At 50.9% G+C, this 18024-nt stretch overlaps 8 protein-coding genes across 8 annotated transcripts in view; 3 read left to right on the plus strand and 5 right to left on the minus strand.

Annotated features, from left to right (window-relative positions):
• GUITHDRAFT_105173 (hypothetical protein) overlaps positions 1-611 on the plus strand; it is a gene marked incomplete at both ends in the record, with an annotated part of 1272 nt that extends 661 nt beyond the window's left edge. Inside the window, 6 exons of the mRNA XM_005836015.1 lie at positions 1-48; positions 93-185; positions 229-286; positions 334-383; positions 427-510; positions 555-611. The exon at positions 1-48 is cut by the window's left edge and continues 7 nt beyond it. Coding sequence (XP_005836072.1) covers positions 1-48; positions 93-185; positions 229-286; positions 334-383; positions 427-510; positions 555-611 — 390 coding nt within the window. The remainder of the gene's footprint in view (positions 49-92; positions 186-228; positions 287-333; positions 384-426; positions 511-554) is intronic.
• Positions 612-620: 9 nt separating this feature from the next.
• GUITHDRAFT_85879 (hypothetical protein) lies at positions 621-2530 on the minus strand (the record flags this gene model as incomplete). Its single annotated transcript, XM_005836016.1, has 9 exons — positions 621-828; positions 894-989; positions 1042-1086; positions 1139-1239; positions 1286-1359; positions 1404-1489; positions 1547-1712; positions 1762-2099; positions 2444-2530. 9 exons carry the CDS (start codon positions 2525-2527, stop codon positions 730-732), a joined length of 1089 nt encoding a protein of 362 aa, XP_005836073.1. The 3' UTR covers positions 621-729.
• A 2411-nt stretch (positions 2531-4941) lies between these two features.
• On the minus strand, positions 4942-6456 carry GUITHDRAFT_105175 (hypothetical protein; the record flags this gene model as incomplete). The annotated part of the gene is made up of 7 exons (XM_005836017.1): positions 4942-5172; positions 5251-5286; positions 5350-5508; positions 5636-5660; positions 5710-5824; positions 6222-6267; positions 6313-6456. The coding sequence occupies 7 exons, from the start codon at positions 6454-6456 to the stop codon at positions 4942-4944; spliced, it is 756 nt and encodes a 251-aa protein (XP_005836074.1).
• A 581-nt stretch (positions 6457-7037) lies between these two features.
• Positions 7038-9112, minus strand: GUITHDRAFT_105176 (hypothetical protein; the record flags this gene model as incomplete). The annotated part of the gene is made up of 4 exons (XM_005836018.1): positions 7038-7620; positions 7683-8318; positions 8381-9052; positions 9099-9112. 4 exons carry the CDS (start codon positions 9110-9112, stop codon positions 7038-7040), a joined length of 1905 nt encoding a protein of 634 aa, XP_005836075.1.
• Positions 9113-9707: 595 nt separating this feature from the next.
• Positions 9708-11084, plus strand: GUITHDRAFT_105177 (hypothetical protein; the record flags this gene model as incomplete). Its single annotated transcript, XM_005836019.1, has 3 exons — positions 9708-9721; positions 9768-10439; positions 10502-11084. 3 exons carry the CDS (start codon positions 9708-9710, stop codon positions 11082-11084), a joined length of 1269 nt encoding a protein of 422 aa, XP_005836076.1.
• Positions 11085-12893: 1809 nt separating this feature from the next.
• GUITHDRAFT_105179 (hypothetical protein) lies at positions 12894-14840 on the plus strand (the record flags this gene model as incomplete). Its single annotated transcript, XM_005836020.1, has 10 exons — positions 12894-12993; positions 13258-13552; positions 13602-13821; positions 13877-13950; positions 14156-14201; positions 14258-14314; positions 14367-14389; positions 14431-14506; positions 14554-14649; positions 14700-14840. The coding sequence occupies 10 exons, from the start codon at positions 12894-12896 to the stop codon at positions 14838-14840; spliced, it is 1128 nt and encodes a 375-aa protein (XP_005836077.1).
• A 58-nt stretch (positions 14841-14898) lies between these two features.
• Positions 14899-15790, minus strand: GUITHDRAFT_151619 (hypothetical protein). The gene is made up of 3 exons (XM_005836021.1): positions 15324-15790; positions 15189-15259; positions 14899-15130 (listed from the first exon to the last, which is right to left on the minus strand). Exons 1-3 carry the CDS (start codon positions 15704-15706, stop codon positions 15024-15026), a joined length of 561 nt encoding a protein of 186 aa, XP_005836078.1. The 5' UTR covers positions 15707-15790; the 3' UTR covers positions 14899-15023.
• A 139-nt stretch (positions 15791-15929) lies between these two features.
• Positions 15930-16687, minus strand: GUITHDRAFT_151620 (hypothetical protein). Its single transcript, XM_005836022.1, has one exon. The coding sequence runs from the start codon at positions 16676-16678 to the stop codon at positions 16133-16135; it is 546 nt and encodes a 181-aa protein (XP_005836079.1). The 5' UTR covers positions 16679-16687; the 3' UTR covers positions 15930-16132.
• Between the last annotated feature and the right edge of the window lie 1337 nt (positions 16688-18024).

The raw sequence follows: 18024 nt of genomic DNA on the forward strand, positions 1-18024 counted from the left end.
CAAGGTTGCATGGAGTTCGAGAAAGGATTCAAGAATCAAAAGACCAAGGTGTTACATGTCACTGCACTCCCGGTGCCTGACAAGCCGCGCAGAGAAGGAAGATTGCGATGAAGATGCAGCAAGAAAAGCAGAAGAGGGAGAAGAGGGAGCGACAAAGGGTGTTGAGGGAGCAGGAGAGGCAGATGGTGATGCGATCGTGGAGGAGCGGAGAGCTTGACACTCCTGTAGGAGGAGCAAAGGGAGAAGATGAGGCAGGAGGTTCTGTCGGAAAGGCTCTTGCAACTGGGTGCAGCGCTCTTGGCTGGTTACTCCACCAACTGATCGATGTGGCAGACTACAAGGATCCACTCTTGACGCCGACCAACGACGTCAAAGATGAGCCGGTGGGCCAATGAGGCCTTCAGGCAAGTTTGACGAGTTCGACAGGTGCACGAGACTGTCAAGTTCGATCATCAGGGCGGGTCGTCGACTATAGTAGAGGTCGAGAGCTTGGAGATCGACCCGATGGCGGTGACTGGAACCTTTCGTGCTGCCTCTTGTAATGGAAACGCCAGGCTAAGATGGCGATGCTCCAGAACCTCCCTCCCCTGCCCAACTCAAGACACAAGTGACGAGACAGTCAACGAATTGACGCGTTCATTTGATGCCAGTGCAACAAAAATGCCTCACTGCAGCAGCACGAGCTCGTTGAGGGTGAAGACGAAGACGGTCGCATCACACGCGCACGTCTCATGACTTGGAAGAACTCTTGGCTGCTGCCTTGCGAGCTTCCGCTTTTCGCTCCGCGGACTCGATGAGAGGACCAAGCTTCTGCTTCTCTGCAAGACCCTGCAAAGCAAGAGAGTGTCAACGTGCAAAGCATTTGCTAGACAAGCATTCGACAACAAACTGACCTGAAGCAAGTTCATGATAAAAGGAATGAAGTTATGTCGGCGACGAGCATTCTCTCTCGCGTATCGTTGAAATTTCTCATCCTCCATGTCCAGGAGCTGCAGCGTAACCAAAAGTCAAGACAGAGAAACTTGAACTCGAGCTACCGACCTGACGCAGCTCTGACGCGCGATACTTGAAGCGGTTCAGCATGCTCTGCGCGCATCGGGAATCATGAGGAAAAGATTGTGAGGGGCGTGGGACGAACCTTCAGCTGCTCGACACTCTTGTCCGTCACGTCGACTGGCGCCTCCTTGCTATCATAGCCCTCCGTGTCGACGTCCTCCATCATGTCTTCCACCTCCTCTCCTGCAGTCAAAATGAGAACAATGCGGACGGGCGGCCAGTGGGCAACCGTGAGAGAGGAGCGCCGCACTGATGAGCTGAGAGTCCGTCTGCAGCTTGCATAGCTCTTGCATGTACATGTCCCTAGGAAGATTCAGTACGACCAAGAGGTACAAGGGATCCAGGACTTCTTGTTGGCGCAGACAGCCAAAAGATTAAAGCGGATCTCGTTGGAGGAATATTTCTCGATCCTATCCTGCAGGATGGGCCGCACCTGGCGTGCAAGGGTTGAATCAGAAGGAGCTTCTGTAATGACTCAGCAGACTTTCACCTGTTTCCACCACTGAGAAGTATCTGTGCAATCTCCCAACAAGATCGGTCCCTCTTGCAGACCATCCAGCTCCCAGAGTTTGCCACCGATGGGCATGTAAGCTGTGAAGTGATAGGCGTCTCCGTCTTTCCTTGACTTGTCCTCTTCCATTTCAAACGGTTCGGGTCTGAGCCACAGAAGTCAGCCACGAGCGACACAAGGGAGTCTGTAGAGACCTGGCGAAGCTGTTGTGGCAGCTTCTCATCATCTCACTGTTGCTCATCGCCTCGCCCTTGAGGTCAGGAGGGAAGTCAGCCGTGAAGGTCTTGAACTCCGTCAGCTCCTTGCCCAGGTTAATGCCCTCCGCGTTCATCATGATGTTGAGCAGGGCTTGCGTGCCGCAGGCGTTGTGGATGACTTGCTTGGCGAAGTAGAGGTTGTGGTTTTGAACGCAAGTCGAGCTCGCACGATGCGTCGACGCCATGTCTTGCGTCCACTTGAACAAGAAGATCAAACCATAGATCGGAGCCAAGTTTGAAAACTCAGCATCTTCCATAGTCACAATCTCCTCCACCTGTGAGTCAAAGATGATATCATTTCGTCATGGCAAAATACCTTCACAGAGAATGTTGTCGACTACTTCTTAAATTAAATGGTTTGAGCTGTGCAAATCTCATCCTACCTCCTGCATGCTCTTTTCCTTGTGCCTCATCACTTTGTACGAATACATTCCAACAACAACGTGCAGCAGTACATCTACCCTATACCACTGAGACCGGAAGTGGGAAGCGATGATAGAGAGGAGGGACGTCGGAAATGGAAGAGGAAGCTATGAGTGATGAGGTGAGAGAAGATGGAGGTGGCAGGAGGGAGCAAGAGGCAGGGAGCTGAGAGGAGGAGGGAGAATGCGTCATCAACCTGGGTTCCTCGTATCCCGAAGTCTCTTGCAAGCGACGTGAACACCGCGGGGTCGCTCTCGATAGTCGACCATCCCTGCGTCATTGAGCAACTCCCGCCGCTTTCCTGTATCCGGCCCTCATCCCCACTTTTATATTCGATCTGACAGACGGGCCAACCCCTAGTGTGGGAATTAATTGGTACAAATATTTAGTTAAATACCCCGTCTTTCCCTATCGCGCCTCCGATGCAGTAGTGCGTTCGGGGCGCTATGGCGAGGAATTTGGGGGGTGCGGCATGCCATGGCAGGGTGTCACGAGAAAATTCAAAACAGACTTTTGGCGGGCAAAGCAAAGTTGCCCCACACCATGGGCGGGCCGCGGCCGTCAGCGAAGAAAACATGCTCATCATGCCACAGACGAAGTGAGATGACCAGCGTTCGAAAGTGGCATGGTGTGCCTTTGTGCACAGCTTGTGTTGCAAGGTTGAAAAAACACAAGAATTTCAACGATCTTGAGCAGAGTTTGCTCAACTAAATGTGATGATGCCTTGGTTTTTAAGCTGTTGAATTCTTGCAATGTCATGGCCATGCAACTTTATCTGTGGAGTGTGAAGACGAGAATCTTCTAGCTTCAGCGACCCATTAAGTGGAGTCTTCGTTATGTATCCTAGTTGAAGTCCAAAACAAACTAAAGGTCCTCGGAGATGTCTATGGGCATACATCAGAAGGATTTTCGAGATGTTTTCTCCAGCACTATATGCAGGTTTTCGAAAAACAAGCATCTGGTAGATCACATGGAGGGACAAAGGCCGTGTATGAGCACTTGAATCGACTTCGTACACGTATTGGCAATATTCACAGGAAGAATCGAAACCTTCTTTCTCGAATCGAAGAATGGTCTACTGCTCACTTCGAGGATTTGCATTCATTGCAAACTATACACGATTACTTTGTGGAGTAAGTCTTAGATGTTGCTTTCTTTCCATGCCAGTGACCTGACGATCATTGTACAGGTATGCAAGAATGCGGGATGACACAAGTGAGAGTCTTCCAAACAAACATGCCAAGGCGAAATCCGATGGTGACGATTTGTCTTCATTGCCCATCACACCTCAGCGAGCAATTGTACACATTGATGTTGCCGAGATGAGAGAAATCAAACAGTTGGTTTTGCATTTACGACAGAACCAGGCCACATGGCAAGTTCAACAGGAGAAGACGCTATGATGCAATACGAGCAAGAGGCCCAGAGCGACCCTGAAAGAGATGTTATGCAGGCTTCAAATAGTTTGCAGACGGCACGGATATGAAGAAGTTCTTTCATTGGCCAACCACAATGAAGAGGGGGGGGAAACATTCACTCCTTGGGAGATGGAGCGAAGAATAGCTGATGGACTAAATGACTTTGATGAACACAAGATCCGATCCTGTCATCTCTCCAATTACTAAGAAGTTTTGTTGTTTTTCTCGCCGTGCATCAATCACTTGCTGAAGAATGTAAGACATTCAATTGGATCAGGGAAGTTGCAGTCATCATCAAGGGAAGCAAAGACATGGCATAAAGCTTACAGCAATATCGCAAAGAAGAATCCTGCATGGATGACTCAGATGGAAGTCGACGGGACCGCCGATCCACAATCGGTGAATATCATGCTGAAGATGTTCAGTGACAAGGCCATCAGTCTACTGAAGGCAGAAGGGCATGAAGCAACAGCATGAATGGCAGAAAGTATGTCTAGCCTGCACAATGCATTCGATCAAAGAGAGCTGAAAGTTTCAGAGAGGATAATTCTCGTACAAGATGGTCGAAGATGCTTGTTGGAAGGCATCGACTGGACCAGTGTCAGCCACAAATATGTCAAAGGACTATCCTCTGTCACATTTTGAAGGGTTTATGGTTGCAATTGATACTCATTTGCAAGTACAACAGTATGTTAGGGATAAGAATCATGCGCTGGGTGATAGAGAGTATGACTTCAATTCACGAACTCTCTGTAGAGAATCTTTGGTCCTTGATCGGCCATCTGAACAAGAAGGATTTCTTGAGAAAATTCAATCAGGCTTGCACAGAGTTATGTAAAAACGTGGAGCCTGACCTGCCCTTTGTGTACGAGCATTCGAAAAAACGAGTTGTCCTGGCCAGATCATCTCTGAGCCCTTTTAGGCGTAGGAACTCCTCCATGCTACATGCTACATGCTACATGTAGCTCTGGGTTACAGAACTCAAGAACCGGAGAGCCCTCACAAATGCCTGCTTCAACTGGTCTGATGGCTCCTGACACCCCTTGACCCACACGAACTTGACATTCTGTTTCAAGAGATTCGTCAAAGGTATCGCCAATTCAGCGAATTTAGGAATGAAGCGTCGATAGTAGTTGCCTACTCCAAGCCAGGAATTGACTTCCTTCACGGTGATTAGTAGGAGGCCTCGCCATGATAGCATCCACTTTCGGCTTTTCACGGTGTGCGGATTCAAAATTCTTCAATGCGGAATCCCAAGAACTGACATGTCGACTTCTTATCTGACGGTCGTGCTCCTCTGATATTGCCAACTGAAATGGATGCCACGTTGTCCATTTAAGAAAAGTCGGGTGTGTCCTCCAGTCCCTGCAATGCAGACTCCAGAAAGCGCTGGAACTGTGAGGCCGAGTCGTCCAGCCCAAACAGTAGACGTGTGAATTGAAACTTGCCGAGCTTGCCGCACAAAGGCTGCCCCGGTGATAGGGCGAGAGCTCACCTGTAGCTCGACCTGCCAACATGAGCGTGAGAGGTCCATGCTAGATATGAAGACTCTGATTTGCTCCTCTGGAACGGATGAGACTTTGACCATATCTCTCTGAAGCATGTAGGATAAAGCCTGGGCCTGCAAATCCCCTTCAAGTGCGATTCAGTGGAATCGGGTAAGGCTTGCTCTGAACGGGTTGACCTCCTTCATGCAGTTCGATTTTAATTTTGAACTCCCGATTGAGTTTCGCTCCCACTTGGGGACCTCCACGGGGACCTCCACGGGGACCTCCACGGGGACCTCCACGGGGACCTCCACGGGGACTTCCACGGGGACCTCCACGGGGACCTCCACGGGGACCTGCACCAGCCCTTTCAACCAGAACCTAGCATATACCTTCTAGTCTCCCATCCAGATCGTGACATCACTATCATGGAGCCACGAAGACGAAATAATATCAGTATGTTGTAAGGATATGACATAAAACCTCGCCCTGCTTTGGAAACGCGGCCCTAGTGCGTCAATGTCACCACTCCCTTGGATATCTCCAGTCTCACGAACCCGATTAGCCATCTCCACTGCCACGATCTCGTCCGCAGTCCAAGTCTTGTGTGTTGATCGGCGACAAGACCCATCTGTCGAGCCACTCTCTCATCGATGAAGTTCTCGTCCGCCCCTGTGTCCAGCAACGCACGCAGCGCTGGTTGTTTAACGCCCTTCAGGTAGAGGCACAGGTGAGGAAGAGGGGGGGAGTAAAATGTCGTCGCCTGGGGTCCCCCCTTCGCTAGGCGACGGTTCTCATGGAAATGTACATTCTTCGACAACCTGGGACACTTGGATCGTACACGCCTCAGAAGTTCCCAAACGATTCCTTCCTACGATACCTTATCCGGGGAGCAGGCGACCATACGATACGTCACTGCTGAGTGTTATCTCTGGAACAAGTTGGCCACCACCGACTCCTTGGTCCCTTGCTTCATGTCCCGAAGCAGGGTCATCAGCTTGATCGGAAAGTCCGGTGACATCCATGTTTTCTTATCCCCAAGAAGTAATTCAATTCGTAACGTATTCACCCATGAGGCCTTTGGCGGAGTTGATCCACTGCTCCTTTGGGATAGACTGCGAACTCAATTGAAACTCAAGTGACGCCAGCCAGGTAACGACCGAGAATTCCACTTCCCTCTTGCCAATTCCACTTTCCTTGTTCCACTTCCCATTTGAAAGCTTCGTAACGATAGCGGAGGATAAGAAACCGTATGATAAGAATCGAATTTGATAGGCATCGTTGTAACTTCCGGCGACGTGCATCACCCGACTCACTTCTACATCGCCACCATGATCGGATCGCAGTCCGTGTTGTCGTCTTGTGCATGGCATCAGTGACCTCCTCTTCACAAATGCCGGGCAGCCCCGCGGAGTCACCCGACAGGCAGGGGACGCGAGCGAGCTTGTCCCATCCGTATCTCTATCCTTCCGCGAGCTCCTGCCTCTCGCCCTGGGTGTCGCTCTCTCCCGGTCTTCTTCCGAGGCTTCATCCCCATCGGGTGATCGCCCTTCCCTGCCCATCGGCTCCTCTAGTAGCCTGGACCCCTGTCGGGTTCTCATACGCGGCATTTATTCATGTTGCGACCCACGGCAATACAAACTGCACAACTGAGGTCCGACCTGTCCTCTACCATCCCATAGATCATCAACCCGCAGGGTTGCGATGCCATGCGGCTAAGATCGAAGACATGACGAAAAGAAGGCTGAGCATGACATTGAGTTTGAAGCTCCCCTTGGAGTCGAGCTCATCCCTCTGGCCGGCGGTGAGCTGCCTCGGACTGTGTCGGCCGCATCGGCTCGATGCTTGATGGCCACGGCGTCACCTTTGAGCTAGTTGGTTTGCCTTAGTTCTTTGTCGCCTGGTTGTCTGGGTTGATGATGGCACTGTCTCCGGCTTCTCGTGCAGTACGTGGAGCTTTTAGCTTTGCAGATGGAACGTAGCACAGGTACACAGGTATCTCTGCCGAGTCACAAACCATCAGGCCACAATCACGCGCATCAGTAAAGAACTGGGTCGCTACGCGACCAGCATCGTCAAACTGCTCTCGGGTGCCATTGAAGAGTATACCCATGGCTGCGAGCCTGGCATCCTTTCCTAGTATGTCAGCTTTGGCATTGAATGCTATGGACATATTGTAGATGACATGGAAGAGCTTCCTTGGGTCTTCGCAGAACTCAAAGTATATGTACTCTCCTCTCTGGATGTTGACGTCGGAGAAGGCTTGTTGGCATGTCCCAACCCGGTATATATCTCTCTCCGGGTCTTGAATGACATCCTTGAACAATGTCCCGAGACGCAGGTTATCCTCTTTGAAGGTAAGACACAATCCCAACCTCAGCACATCCCCGGCTTTGTATTGCCGCGCCTGCTCCGGTCCAAACAGTAGGTACTTTGTCACTTGTTGCTCTTTGTTGTACTCAGAGATCCTGGACAACTATGTATTAGCATTGGACTAGCAAGCGCCAGCACCAATAAGATGTTCGCAGACCTGGAGTTCGTGCCATGCTTATCGCTGCTTTCGGCTTGCTTGAGCTCGGCTATGGAAGGTTTGTGTTGTGTGCTTGCCTGGCTCATGATGATACTGTCTCCGGCCGTACGTGCAGTACGTGGAGCTTTTAGCTTTGCAGATGGAACGTAGCACAGGTACACAGGTATCTCTGCCGAGTTATAAAACATCAGGCCACAATCACGCACATCAGTAAAGAACTGGGTCGCTACGCGACCAGCATCGTCAAACTGCTCTCGGGTGCCATTGAAGAGTATACCCATGGCTGCGAGCCTGGCATCCTTTCCTAGTATGTCAGCTTTGGCATTGAATGCTATGGACATATTGTAGATGACATGGAAGAGCTTCCTTGGGTCTTCGCAGAACTCAAAGTATATGTACTCTCCTCTCTGGATGTTGACGTCGGAGAAGGCTTGTTGGCATGTCCCAACCCGGTATATATCTCTCTCTGGGTCTTGAATGACATCCTTGAAGAATGTCCCGAGACGCAGGTTATCCTCTTTGAAGGTAAGACACATTCCCAACCTCAGCACATCCCCGGCTTTGTATTGCCGCGCCTGCTCCGGTCCAAACAGTAGGTACTTTGTCACTTGTTGCTCTTTGTTGTACTCAGAGATCCTGGACAACTATGTATTAGCATTGGACTAGCAAGCGCCAGCACCAATAAGATGTTCGCAGACCTGGAGTTCGTGCCATGCTTATCGCTGCTTTCGGCTTGCTTGAGCTCGGCTATGGAAGGTTTGTGTTGTGTGCTTGCCTGGCTCATGATGATACTGTCTCCGGCCGTACGTGCAGTACGTGGAGCTTTTAGCTTTGCAGATGGAACGTAGCACAGGTACACAGGTATCTCTGCCGAGTTATAAAACATCAGGCCACAATCACGCACATCAGTAAAGTGCTTTGGCGCTACGCGACCAGCATCGTCAAACTGCTCTCGGGTGCCATTGAAGAGTATACCCATGGCTGCGAGCCTGGCATCCCTTGGTAATATCTCAGGATTGCAACTGAACACTGCGCACATATTGTAGATGACATGGAAGAGCTTCCTTGGGTCTTCGCAGAACTCAAAGTATATGTACTCTCCTCTCTGGATGTTGACGTCGGAGAAGGCTTGTTGGCATGTCCCAACCCGGTATATATCTCTCTCCGGGTCTTGAATGAGATCCTTGAACAATGTCCCGAGACGCAGGTTATCCTCTTTGAAGGTAAGACACAATCCCAACCTCAGCGAATCCCCGGCTTTGTACTGCCGCAACTCCGGTCCTCTCTTTTGGCACATTTTCATTGGTTGTTGATACGCCCTAGCACTAGCAAGCGCCAGCATCAATAAGTTGTTCGCGGACCAGGAGTTCCTGAGCGAAGGGGTCAGATCCTGTCGCGCCGCCCATCCCCTCGTACCTCTGCCATGCCATGTTTCTGCGGAACGGATCCTCGACCGGCTTGTACCAAAAGAGGAGAGGAGGGGCGAGGAAAAAAAGAAAGAAGCGCGGGAAACCTTGTTGCGATAAGCGTTGGTTTGCATTTACCCGCGTTGTTTGATTTAGAGACTGTAGGTGGGTAGGATTTCAAATATGAGGCGGAGGTTTGGCACATTTCGATTGGATTTCACGCTCGCCGCAACGTTCTTGCAGCTTTCAACTCGATATTGGCATGAGTGATCCCCACCCCACCCTACACCACCCCCTGCATCTTGCAGACAAACCCACCCCTACTTACATCTCTTAAACCTGGGGTATCAACTGGAGCCTCGGCGAAACAGCAGTTGCTTTAAACTGGCTGCCAAAACGTTCCATACCAGCAGGCGGCGAGCGTGAAATCCAATCGAGATGTGCCAAACCCTCCCCTCATTTTTCAAATCCTACCCACCTACAGTCTCTAAATCAAACCGCGCGGGTAAATGCAAACCAACGCTTATCCCAACAAGGTTTCCCGCGCTTCTTTCTTTTTTTCCTCGCCCCTCCTCTCCTCTTTTGGTACAAGCCGGTCGAGGATCCGTTCCGCAGAAACATGGCATGGCAGAGGTACGAGGGGATGGGCGGCGCGACAGGATCTGACCCCTTCGCTCAGGAACTCCTGGTCCGCGAACAACTTATTGATGCTGGCGCTTGCTAGTGCTAGGGCGTATCAACAACCAATGAAAATGTGCCAAAAGAGAGGACCGGAGTTGCGGCAGTACAAAGCCGGGGATTCGCTGAGGTTGGGATTGTGTCTTACCTTCAAAGAGGATAACCTGCGTCTCGGGACATTGTTCAAGGATCTCATTCGAGACCCAGAGAGAGATATATACCGGGTTGGGACATGCCAACAAGCCTTCTCCGACGTCAACATCCAGAGAGGAGAGTACATATACTTTGAGTTCTGCGAAGACCCAAGGAAGCTCTTCCATGTCATCTACAATATGTGCGCAGTGTTCAGTTGCAATCCTGAGATATTACCAAGGGATGCCAGGCTCGCAGCCATGGGTATACTCTTCAATGGCACCCGAGAGCAGTTTGACGATGCTGGTCGCGTAGCGCCAAAGCACTTTCTTGATGTGCGTGATTGTGGCCTGATGTTTTATAACTCGGCAGAGATACCTGTGTACCTGTGCTACGTTCCATCTGCAAAGCTAAAAGCTCCACGTACTGCACGTACGGCCGGAGACAGTATCATCATGAGCCAGGCAAGCACACAACACAAACCTTCCATAGCCGAGCTCAAGCAAGCCGAAAGCAGCGATAAGCATGGCACGAACTCCAGGTCTGCGAACATCTTATTGGTGCTGGCGCTTGCTAGTCCAATGCTAATACATATTTGTCCAGGATCTCTGAGTACAACAAAGAGCAACAAGTGACAAAGTACCTACTGTTTGGACCGGAGCAGGCGCGGCAATACAAAGCCGGGGATGTGCTGAGGTTGGGATTGTGTCTTACCTTCAAAGAGGATAACCTGCGTCTCGGGACATTCTTCAAGGATCTCATTCAAGACCCAGAGAGAGATATATACCGGGTTGGGACATGCCAACAAGCCTTCTCCGACGTCAACATCCAGAGAGGAGAGTACATATACTTTGAGTTCTGCGAAGACCCAAGGAAGCTCTTCCATGTCATCTACAATATGTCCATAGCATTCAATGCCAAAGCTGACATACTAGGAAAGGATGCCAGGCTCGCAGCCATGGGTATACTCTTCAATGGCACCCGAGAGCAGTTTGACGATGCTGGTCGCGTAGCGACCCAGTTCTTTACTGATGCGCGTGATTGTGGCCTGATGGTTTGTGACTCGGCAGAGATACCTGTGTACCTGTGCTACGTTCCATATGTAGAGCCAAAAGCTCCACGTACTGCACGTACGGCCGAAGACAGTGCCATCATCAACCCAGACAACCAGGCGACAAAGAACTAAGGCAAACCAACTAGCTCAAAGGTGACGCCGTGGCCATCAAGCATCGAGCCGATGCGGCCGACACAGTCCGAGGCAGCTCACCGCCGGCCAGAGGGATGAGCTCGACTCCAAGGGGAGCTTCAAACTCAATGTCATGCTCAGCCTTCTTTTCGTCATGTCTTCGATCTTAGCCGCATGGCATCGCAACCCTGCGGGTTGATGATCTATGGGATGGTAGAGGACAGGTCGGACCTCAGTTGTGCAGTTTGTATTGCCGTGGGTCGCAACATGAATAAATGCCGCGTATGAGAACCCGACAGGGGTCCAGGCTACTAGAGGAGCCGATGGGCAGGGAAGGGCGATCACCCGATGGGGAGAGAGAGCGACACCCAGGGCGAGAGGCAGGAGCTCGCGGAAGGATAGAGATACGGATGGGACAAGCTCGCTCGCGTCCCCTGCCTGTCGGGTGACTCCGCGGGGCTGCCCGGCATTTGTGAAGAGGAGGTCACTGATGCCATGCACAAGACGACAACACGGGCTGCGATCCGATCATGGTGGCGATGTAGAAGTGAGCCGGGTGATGTCAGTCGGACGACCCTTGTCATGTCAAGTTTTGTTCTTGTCTTGTTTACTTTCTATCGTGCCTTCGACACCGCTACGTGCAAGGTCTGCATATTGCAGAGCAAAGGCCTGGAGCTGGTCAGGTCTGACAGATCTTTGTTTTTCACCAAGCAATGCTGTCGCTTCGTTCAATGATAGCGGGGGGGGTCTGCTTGAAGAACTCGGTTTCATGATCGCCTCCGGCCCTGGTGTCGCTGTCGGCATCCGGCACGGAGTCCTGCTCCTTGCTGACTTGCCGTGGTCCCTCCTTGTTTTCATGGCAGTCTGACAAACTCTGCTCTGTCATCCGTCTAGCAGGAGCCTCGTCCAGCCATCCTTGCTGTCCTGAGGCAGAGATATCAAGCTCCGAGGGAGTGGGAGGTGTCGCTTGAAAGAGTAAGTCGTGTCAGTGTCATCGAGATGCCGCGATGTCTGAATGAAATCCTGGTAGACTTCTTCTTTGGTCCGCCTCCTCGCTTCCTGACCCTCGATCCATCGACCCCCTCCTTCATCCAGCCCTGCATGCATATTCCTGTCTCCGGGTCCTTTGGCATCGTCTGCCGACAGGCTTGCTGTAGCAGTTGCCTCACAGCTCAACGAGTTGCCCTCCCACGGAACGCGAGGATGGCATGTCTTTGCCTCGCTCAGATCTTGGTGCTCATCACCAGACATACGATGCTCTGCCAGATTGAGCGTCGTCGGGTCATCTGTTCCGCCGCGCTCGCACAAGTCCTGAGAAACTGATTTTTCGGGCTCAGGACAGCATGGTTGCATTTGACGGCGGGGTCGAGTGTGGTCAGGTGTACCATGTCACCTTTCTCATCAACCTTGCTCTCGTGGTTGTCTTTCCTGCCATTCTGCACAGAAAAGTGCACTCCCGATCCTCATCCCCGAGCTCCTCCTCCATTCCAAGTCCTCTTCATCTCCTGCTGCATCTTATGCTGCAGGTTGCGGAAGGCGAAAGGGCTCCCAGAATTCCAGCACCGCACGCGGATAAAATCGAATCAACTCGTCCAAGAAGGGGCCAGCGCCTTTCACTCGAAGTTTGTGCGTGTTGATAGCTTCGGAATCGTAACTGATCTCAGGGTATAGCGAATCCATCTTGATGGAGTGGTAGATGTCGACGTGGGTGGTGTGACTCGCGCTCAGCAAGTGTTGTGACCTTCTGCCTTCTCTCCTCCTCCAGTAGCTTCTCAGCTTGCTCCTTGAGGATTGCAAGGTTCGGAGCCAATGCCCATAGCGCTGCACGAGCAGCTCGTTCAATTCCCACGAATTGTTCCCAAACTTATCCTGACGACATTAAGCATGGCGTCGCACGATGCTCGTGCAAGTCAGGCGATATCACCACAAGTCTCTCTACATTCTTGAGGTTCGATGGGTTGTAGATGGCTGGAAGATGATCTGCAAGCTTGACTTCAAGTCCGTCCCCTCCCTGACTGTTTTAAAACAACTTAAAAACTTTAGTTAATTAGAGGACGAAGATAAAACCTACAAACCCGCCTCAATAAAATACTAGGAAACGAAGGAGGCAGCGAAAACCGAACCACGCGAGCCTTGTGTCACGGCAGTTGGACCCGTTCGGTCGGTTGACTAGGCTTGTCAACCCGTGACACAGATGAGAGCAGGAGGATGAGCGGGATGGTGGCAGTGCGATGGAGGATGAGAAGGAGCACGCTGACGCTCCTTGCGGCAATAATCAGCGGCATGTACGTACACACGGTGGTGGTGATGATGATGAAGGAGGAGAAGATGATGATGATGATGATGATGGAGATGATGATGATGGAGATGATGGAGATGATGGAGATGATGATGATGATGATGATGATGATGATGATGATGATGATGATGATGATGGAGATGATGGAGATGATGATGATGATGATGATGTTGTTGTTGTTGTTGTTGTTGTTGTTGTTGTTGTTGTTGTTGACTCAGTGATGGAGACGATGATGGAGATGTTTATTTCGCATATTCTTCTTTAATCGTGACAATCGCTCGCTCATTTCGCCTCGTCGACAGGCGTGCGGCTGAAGCGGCGATCTGCTGCAACCCAATTCCGTTCGGAGATGGCGGGTGGTGCCATAGATCCAACTGTCTTGGTGCCGGCTGTCAACTCGATGACCCGAGAACGCCGGAAGATGAATCTTTAAGGCAGGTGAAGGAATTGTTTCAGCAACATTGTAACTGTTCGATCCTGAATGGTTCCCTAGTGTTCAGACATCACTCAGTGCGTCTGCGCTGGAATTGTTGGATGGACAACCAAATCGTTTTGTTCGATCGAAAGGTACACACCTGTTCACAGATAAGGTAGAGAGAGCAACAAGAGATTGAGGAAGGTCATTCAAAGGCAGACAGAAAGAGTAGGAGACAGGCAGGCAGGCAGGCAGGCAGGCAGGCAGGCAGGCAGGCAGGCAGACTCAGATAGAGTCAAGACAGAGAGGCAGAAAATTGAAGCAAAATGAAGGTGTCTGACCTGTTCGAACTTCAAGGTCTTGTAAAAATGCACAAGCAGACTATGACAGTGCAAGACAATGGGTTTGTTTCTCTGTGGATCGAATGAACCATCTTCCTTTCTCACACTTGGAGATCAGATTGTAGACAGAACAACTGAGAATCCTGGTGAAGAATGTGTGAAGGTGTTGCTGAAGGTGAGGACTCATATAATTATCTAGCTCGATCGTGAGACAACAATGAACGCAGGTTGTGTGTGCTTATCACTTTCCGTGAGTTCTTATCGAGACAATTCTTGATCTCGTTGCCTCAGATCACTTTGCAATGCCCGCAGATTCTGCGCCAATGATGTTCTCTCGTATGACCAAGTCTGTTACTCTGCATGCAAGGTAAGGCATCTTTGCAAGCTCTGTTTGTGACCTCTAAGTTTCTCAAGGCTATGAACGATACTTGTGGAATAACCCTGGACAAGTTTGCGCATGTGGGAATGAGATGTAACTTCAAGAAGATCGATCCAGCAAACGTCGGCCAGGTTAGCCCGATCGCATGCACGAAGCTCCCGTTGCAAGTGACACCGAGCAGGTCACTCGTGGCAATCAGAGGTGCACGGCCAGCGGTTCACGCCTGGACCTATCCATCCCTCTGATCCTGTTCTCTGTACTCGTGATCTTCAGCCTGGAAGAGTTGAGATTGGGATCGCGACCCGCGATGAGTGCTGGTTGACAGCAGCGATGAAGTCTGTTCTCAGTACTCGCGAGCTCATCAGATATCTCTCTGTATTCCTACCCTGTTATCTTGTTCATTAAATCCACACACACCAAATCTGGTTAGCGAGCATGGGCGCAAACAAGCTCTCACTTCACGCCTATCTGCCTCCGCAAGCTCTTTTAAGGGTGTCCTACATTCTTAACAGTTGGTGCCACCCTCGATGCAAACGTCGAAGGGGTTGGGAATGACGCCAGCAAGGTATCCAATGGCAAGGATGAGAAGAGGAGCCCCGATGAAGATGACCCCTTGGAGAAGACCAGGGTCACATTAAGGACACACCTATGATGATAGTAGGACACTGACCTAGGATGACGGCAACTCTGTTGCTGGCCAGTGCTAGTGGGCCCTTCTCTTGCTTCTCGCGATCTTGAATCCTGCGTCCAGCGCAACGTCAGCAGGGAAATATCTTACGTGTTTCAGAGACGGAGCGCGACTCACTTCTGTCTCTCCATGACTCGCTCCATCTGAAGCTGCCTTGCGCTCTTGCCCTCTGAGCTCACTGGAGCAGGGGAGGAAGAGGAATCCGAGCTGGGACGCTCCCACTGTGTCGTCCCCTCCGGACTCATGTAGTATGGGTTGCCGGAGGAAGGATCAGTGAACTCCTGCCAGCCGGGCGGCAGCTGCGTCCCCTGACTGCCCTTGCGTGTCTGCATGCAGAGAGACAGCTTGGAGGTCTGAACACGATTCTTGGAGATGCCAGCAAGGGGGAGGAGAGCGAGAGAACTTGAAACGCCAGCCTTCCTTGGCAACCATGCCGCCTGCTGGCCTGTGAAAGCAGAAGCAGAGGCACAAAGAGCGAAGAGAATCAAGCTTCGGATCATGTCGAAAGTTGTCTCAGTCTGTGTCTTTCTCGTTCTGTCTTCGTCTCCTCCTCCTCGTTCTTCCCTCCTGCCTCTTCCTGGCTGTGCTCGTAGAATTTAGCAGTGGAGGTGTTTGTAACCCCCCACCCCACCCCCCTAAGTACACATTAGTACCACCCCCGGAGACATTAAGAGCAAACGGGGTGGTGTATGTATGGATTTTGCAGATGAACTCCTCAGAAATGCATAATTCAGAAATTCAGAAAACAAGAAAAAATTACAAGCCGAGAGCACAAAACCAACACAACAAGGCATCACAACAAGGCATGTCGCTTGTAGGATCCCAGTTACTGTTAGTAATATCAATCGAAAATCCAGCATGAGTTTAAGATGTAGAACGTGTATGATCCAGTACATCTCGACACAGTCGTAGTCCACGGCACGGTATCACCTTTTCCTCCTTTTAGAGTTCATGATGACCTGAATCTTCTTGGTGTAATCCTTACATCTGGCCACCGCGTTACACTCGAAGTTGTCGACATTGTCAAAGAGCTTCTTGTAGTAATCCCTTCGCTTTTCGCTCTCACTCTTCTCAATAACCCTATCGTCAGTCTCAATCGAGTCCTCCTCCTCTGCTCGCCCACGGGACCCTGGCATGCAGCACGTACAACACTTGATCGTCTTGTGCAACCATTTTTGCAACCAGTTTTCACTCTTGATCTTCTTGCGCGAAGAGTTTTCCCTCTTGATCTTCTTGCGCAACCAGTTTTCCTTTAACATCGACTCATATCGCAGGACCTCACATGCAAAAGGGAAAATCCACAGGGTGGAAGCGATCTTCATGCACTTTTCGATCTCGTCGGAGATAATGGCGATGATGACGTTCATGTAGAGGAGGTTCAGGAGAATCACCCACACGACCTGCAGTATCAGCGTAAACTGCCAGACGCTGGAGCTGATGAGGAAGGTGTCGAACGAAACTTGCCCCAGCATGATGAACACAAGCTCGAGCATGACTTGGAACACGTCTCCCTCATAGTTGAAGTCCTCTGCTTCACCTTCAGCGGGATGCCGAATTGTTACCCATATTGAGAAACCGAAAGACATGAGCAGAGGAACAAACAGAAGCGTAAGGAAGAAGACGTGCTTGATAAGCACGATGTAGAGCACCAGCAGGTTGGTGCCGATCCTCTCGATTGGCAGGAGGGCATGAAGGAGGGTGCACACAACGAAGATCCAGCCGAGGGCAAGAGCAGTCAACTCCCCTCGGATGTCATCCCTGTAGAAGCAGATGAGCGAAGCGTGGACGGTGACGTTGATGCAGACATAGAGGATGAGCGCAAGGTTCTTGAACACCCCTGAGGAGATCTTGTCGTACAACTTCACCGGCCTCCCGTCCTCGTTAGGATGGAAGTCTCGGTGGGTCAGCCTGCGGCGTTTCCATCCTGGATACAGCAGCCACCAGGTCGCAGCCATCTTCGTCCAAATCGGAACTTCTGTCTTCCAGCTTGCTGGTGTGACACTTCCATCCTCTCTGAAGTCGAGCAGCCGTAGGATGGAGCAAACAGAGAATACGACGAGGTAGGCAATATAGGGGATGAGCGTTTTCCCGATGTAAACGTAAATCCCAGACTTCCACCACTTGCTCTGGATGATCTCCTTGAAAGTTTCCTCTTCTGCAAACTCAGCAATCTCATGATATGCGATGATTTCGACCCCACAGAGAGTTCTGAGTTTCTCTGCCGATCCGCCGTTAGTGTCCATCTGAAGTTTTTTCAGAAGATGCCCGTAGGGAGGCGCTCTTCTTTCAGCCGATCTGAGAATATAGTCGTACATGTCTCTGTATCCCAGTCGTATCGCGAGGAGAAAGGGAGTGAGGCCATCCAGGTTCATGATTTCAAGAGAGGAAGTGTAAGAGAGATTTTCGATGCATTGGTTACAACCTTTGCACGCTGCTCCCTTGCAGAAATTTTCTGGGTAGCGTTCATCATGCAATTGATCTCCCTGCGGCTTAGCAACTCCCTCCATTCTGCCTCCATTTTGGTCGTGCCCCTTCACTTGACTTGCAGGCCTTCCTTTCCCCTCCCTTTCCTTGGCATGCCTTCTCTTGAGTTTCAACAACTTGAGCTTTGACATGATCGTGTATTCCAGATCCAACAAGCAGTCGACGACTTCCTTCTGTTGGTGCATCACAGCAAAGTGAAGAGCCGTGTTGCCATGGAAGTCCTGCAGCCACAGTATCTTGAGACTGTTCGTGTAGTTCGTGAAATGATGCTCCTCACTCTTCTCAGGGTCGCCAAGGACCAAGAGTTTGCAGATCTCCTTCTCGCCTATGCTTG

The sequence above is a fragment of the Guillardia theta genome (genome assembly GCF_000315625.1).
Source record: "Guillardia theta CCMP2712 unplaced genomic scaffold GUITHscaffold_19, whole genome shotgun sequence".
Lineage (NCBI taxonomy): Eukaryota > Cryptophyceae > Pyrenomonadales > Geminigeraceae > Guillardia > Guillardia theta.